General features: G+C 46.9%; 1 protein-coding gene across 12 annotated transcripts in view; it reads right to left on the bottom strand.

Moving 5' to 3' along the window:
- The window catches only part of LIMCH1 (LIM and calponin homology domains 1), a 191889-nt gene that overhangs the window by 48258 nt on the left and 138532 nt on the right, over window positions 1-5099 (bottom strand). For all 12 annotated transcript variants that reach the window (XM_015561044.1, XM_015561049.1, XM_015561051.1 and 9 more), the window contains 3 exons: window positions 2410-2536; window positions 792-949; window positions 217-625 (listed from right to left, as the gene is read on the bottom strand). In XM_015561044.1, coding sequence (XP_015416530.1) covers window positions 217-625; window positions 792-949; window positions 2410-2536 — 694 coding nt within the window. The remainder of the gene's footprint in view (window positions 1-216; window positions 626-791; window positions 950-2409; window positions 2537-5099) is intronic.

Below are 5099 nucleotides of genomic sequence, written 5' to 3'. Positions count from 1 at the left end.
CAGGAATTGGGGGGAACCATCTCTCCCTAACCATGTGCAAACCAAACCTCAGAGACACGTAAACGTCACGACTGTAAGTGTGAACACGTTTTGCTTTTGTTTGCATTTTCTTTTGCAGACGGGAGAAAATAACTGCATTTTCCTGAGGCAAGAGGCTTCTTTCCACCTACTGCCTGGAGTACAGCGTGGGTTCTGCTCGTGAGGGACTCACCCTACCTTAAAGGTCTTCAGAACCTCTTGAGAGCTCTTGGGCTGGGAGTAAGGCTTGGGTGTCAGCATAGGCACTGCTTTGGGAGCAACAGTTTTGCTTGGAGACCCGCTGCCTGCTGACATGCTGGCATCCAGAATGCTGGTACGAGCGATGGTGGTTTCCACAGTGGCAGTGAATTTGGGGGGAGGCAGTGACTGCTGCCGCAGGTATTTCATGGGGTTGGGATCGTTCAGGAAGGGGGAGAAGTTTGGCTCCGTTGAATGGCTTCTCTCCAGGATTTTTGGCATCTCCAAGCGTTCCAGGACAGCCTCGCTGATGGTGAACCTCTCGATGTACTGCTGCAGGATCCCCTCCGCCTCCTCCTGGGACCGCGCGTTCTTATACGCCTCATGCAGCTCCCTCTCTCTCCGCTCTCTGCAGCATGGGCATGGGAGAGAGAAGCAACACAGAGGTCAGTGGCAGTCACAAAAACTGCAGGGAGCTGCAGAGACAGCACAGGAGCCTCTGTGATCACCAACAATTTTTCGCAAAAACACATCTAGATAATATTGTACATTCAACAACAACAGAAAGGACCCACTTTTCTTGAACAATTTCTCTGTAGGTTTTGATGCTTTTCCTCCGTTCACTTGTCCCATCCTCTCCAGCCATTAATTTCTCCATTTTTTTCCTTTCTTCCTCTTTCTTGATTAAGTCCTGAGAAGCACTTCTTCTACGGCTCTTCCACCGAGCCAGGTCCTGGGGGCGGGGGGGGCGGGGGGGTTGGCGGAGATAAAACATATTTTTCAGGCTTTTAAAATTCCATTTCTACTTTTCAGAGTTTAGTGGGCACTGACTATGGGCCAGGCACCATGCTAGGGCATTCCCACCCAATCCAGGGGAGGTCTGGTTGGAATAGGAATGCCCCGAAGGCAGGACGCCTCCCGGAGCAGGGCAGCACGTTTACTTAAACATGGCAATGTGAAATCTGCAATCATATCCCACGGCAGTTTCCAAATGTTAAAGTATTGCCTCACAGGGGGGATTTTAAAAAACGTCATTTCTTGCTTTTTATGATTTCTGCATTGTGAGTGGACTTGTTGACAGTACAATGGTAGGAATTAACCACAGACCTACTCTATGCCCTCAGGGAAGAATGAAAAGGCAGGAAAAAAATCAGCTTTGGGGTCTCACAGAAACTGCAATTCTGTATGTATTAACTTTTCAGATCCTTATAACAACCTCACCACAAAACCTACAGGCAATTACAGCCTAAGGACGAAGAGTTACGATTCTGGAGTCGGATGGATGGGACTGCAGCTGGGACATGATCCCAGCTCCCTCTCTTCCATGCTTCGGAATCACACTTCTCAGCCTCTCTGCCCCTCAGTTTCCTCATCTCTAAAACAGGGATGATATTAACACCGACTCTTACAAGCTTATTGTGAGAGTTAAATGAGACAGTGCCTATAAGGTACCAGGCACATAGGAAGTGCTCAATACACTGTAGACACAATTATCATGACAATTAATTGACTAATGGTAGAGTCAGGTTTGCAACTGCTATCTTGGAGTGCTCTGTGAGGACTGAATGAAACAATCCACTCTCCCTCCCCTCATTCCTACCTTTAAGTTCTTCCCCCGACAATCTCAAGGCCCCCGTCAAACCCCCCAGCCTTCCTTCCCTAGCTCTCTCACTCACTAGCTGTGTGACTTTGGGCAAGTTACTCAGCTGTCCTGGAACTCATCTGTGGAATTGAGGACGATGGTAGTAGTTGCTGGCTCATCAAGTTACTAAGAGGATTAAAGAATTATTACATGCACAGCACTTAGAATAGTGCCTGTTACTGATGCGCTTTCAATGTTGGTAATTATCGTTTTCATCATCATCATTAATGTCAAATCTATAATCTCAAAAGACGTGCCTCCTCAATTCTACATCTCGTGCCAGTTGCTTCCCGCGGGTTCCCCGCTCCTGTGTGGCCATCCTCCTAGGATACTGGCGGATTATTTGTCTGTCATTTACCCCTCACCCTTCATGTTGCTATTTTAACCTTCCGTTAATGCCCGCATTTACTGTGTCCCTGTTTGAAATCCCCTTCCCCTGCATGGCTTTCAAAGCCAGGCCTACCCACCCCACCGGATTTTCTGCTTCAAAGGGCCCCTAACCCACAGCGCTGGCAGCCTCCCGCTGCCCGCCCCGGCCGGCCGGCACTCACATCTTGCCATTTGTCGTCCTCTTCCCGCAGCTGGCTGTTGATCAGCTGCAGCTGCTCCTGGCGGGCCCTGCTGTGCGGCTGCACTGCAGCCTCCTCCTCACACCGCATGTCAAACATACTCGTGCTCCTGAGTGTGGAGAGAGCGGAGACAAAAATGGACCGGGATCAGCGCCTTGGGCTCTGCGCGTTCTGGGCCGCTCCGCCGCGTGGGGGCGCTACCGCGCTCGCTCGGGAAACTGTCCCTCGCCCTCAGCCAGCAGCGTGCACGCCAGCACCCCCACCGCTCCTCCTGTTGCCGCAAAAGCCAAACTGTGACCATCTTTGTCTTCAGGGGTCAATATGATTATACAAGTAGGTGCCAAAGCATGTTTAAAGGAGAGCTAGAAAGGTATGCGAAGCTCTGGGTTTCTCTCATTTGGAAATGCATTAGAAAAAAGAAAAAGAAAAAAGAGAATGGAAAGGTTTAACTCCGGGAGAGTTTGCGGAGAAGGAGGGTGGCGTTCCACCAGGAGAAACTTCATTACAGCACATGCTCTTTGTGTAAAGACCTGGCCTAAATGCTTTCTACATGAACTGAGGCAATCTCTCCATTAAAAAAAAATCACATGGCCTGAAGTCTAGACACCCATCTTTTCATACTGCGCTAGGTTATGAATTGTGGATGCATCCAACAACTGCGCTTAGTGATGCATGTGTGTTTGATGTGGTTATTTCTACTTTCTATAAATCTGCAAGTTGATAGTGCAGTTGATGGAATCTTGGAATCAAGAAAATAAGGTATTTTATATTAAGATTAAGGAATAAAATATATAAATCACTATATACTTTGTATCCTAAGATTCTCAGAATCATTTTACTTCATTTTTGTCAGGATACCTCTGAATTTACTCTTTCAAAAGAAAAATATAGGGAAAACCATTTAAAACCTTAATATATTCTATAGGCGCTTATGAAATGGTAAGCTAGACCCTGAGGTCTTTCCTGTAATGCTTACATAGAGCTTTGTTCCAGCAGAAGCTTAAGCAGCAAGATGGAAACAGAAATAAAAACCAAAGCAAAGTCCTCCCTTCTCTTTCTTTTTCCCTCTCAAAGAAACGAGGAGCTCTGGGACCACCTGGGTTCCACAGTCCCCAAATCCAGAAATGGAGGGCCCTTTAAAGTTCACTCTAAGAACAGGAGACCATGATAGTCCATTGTTGAAGCCAGAGTAACACAAAGAAAAAGAAAAGCCATGCATTTAGACCCCAGCTAATTCCAGACATCATCAGGGATGTCCAAAATAGCTTTCGCCAGGGCCAGGCAATGAGCAGGCAGCATCGCCGGATGCCCGGGTTCCTCAGCAGGCAGCGCTCTGGGAGGGAACATGACCCCCAAGGCAGTGACTGCCCAGCTGCACTTCAAGCCACTCAAAATGCATCAGCACAATGAATCTCTCTCGATGTTGGACGATTTAAATCTGACCTAGGAGAGCTAAAACTGAAGACTGTACTTATAATCTGTCTTCCTCAAGAGTATCCTAATAATCTGACCACAGAGAACTTTTTATCTGAGTTCAGATGTGACAAACCACCTGGTGGAGCCGCCCCCACACATCAGTGGATAGTGTTGATTGTGGGAGCCATGCCTTCCAGATGAGCTGGAGTCCACCAGAGGTAGGAGGGACTGTGAGTGTCCCCTTACTTATTTATGTTTAGGAAAGATTTAGGAATTTGCAGTTAGGTGGAAAAGTAGAACCCATATATTATTTTTAACTTCATGGACCAAAATTCACTTAAGTAGGCTTTCAGAAAGAGACCGGAATTCATCCCATTCCTCCTCTCAGAGTTAAAAAAAAAAATCTTACCTTTAAATATATTCGATTTAGTCAGTTCATCTTTTAAGGCAATTCAGTGTTTGTGAAGATCTTAGCAGATAAAAATCTCTCTGAGCGGGGACGCTCTTATAATCTATTCAGTAGTTGGCAGATTGTGGGAGGGAAAGTCGGTCCCTTCCTTTGACTTTGTCATTTATATAATTTCTAACGGGCAGAATTTTGGTTTAGGCCACAATATGTGGCCATACAGCCAGGTCTTCTTCTGGGAACCCAGGGAAAATATGGTAGCCGTCGCCAAGACTGGGAACCGCCTACCTCACATGACAGACAGAGAAATTCAAGAGCGAGGCCTTCAGCTCTGACTTCGGTCCGGGTTTCGACCTCTGTCCTACCATGAAGTTCTAACCGCTTCAGCCCAAATGTGGCCAAAAGCTGGTTAGTGAAATAAAAAGAGAAACTTCTGTTTGCCCTCTCCTATGCCAGGAAGCAGTATTTTTCCCAGACTTGTTTTGTTTTTTAAAGAAATACCAGCAAACTGGCCAAAAAGGAAACAGCAAAACTATGAGGAATGTCTTTAGGACATTTAAAAAAAAAAGGAACTAAGCAAGTTGAGAATTGAAAATATTAGACAGAAAATAGGCCGAGTCACCATTCAGAAAGTGCTCCCTAGTTCAGAAGTCGGACTCAGCCTCCAAAATGCAGAGGGTATATCTAAGGATGGGGTGGGGGACCCTGATGAACCCAGGTTCCAGAACATGAATGTGACTTGCACTGAACTTGTGCTTCTTCACACAATAAGCCATGGGCTGTGGTGACAAGGGACCCTGGCTGCAGAGCCCGGGAGTCTCCCTTGGTGGTGGGTTGGCATCGGGGGCGG

Source organism: Myotis davidii, unplaced genomic scaffold (assembly GCF_000327345.1).
Source record: "Myotis davidii unplaced genomic scaffold, ASM32734v1 scaffold235, whole genome shotgun sequence".
Lineage (NCBI taxonomy): Eukaryota > Metazoa > Chordata > Mammalia > Chiroptera > Vespertilionidae > Myotis > Myotis davidii.
The sequence above is the reverse complement of the archived record's forward strand: the minus strand, read 5'-3'. Positions and strand labels throughout refer to the sequence as shown.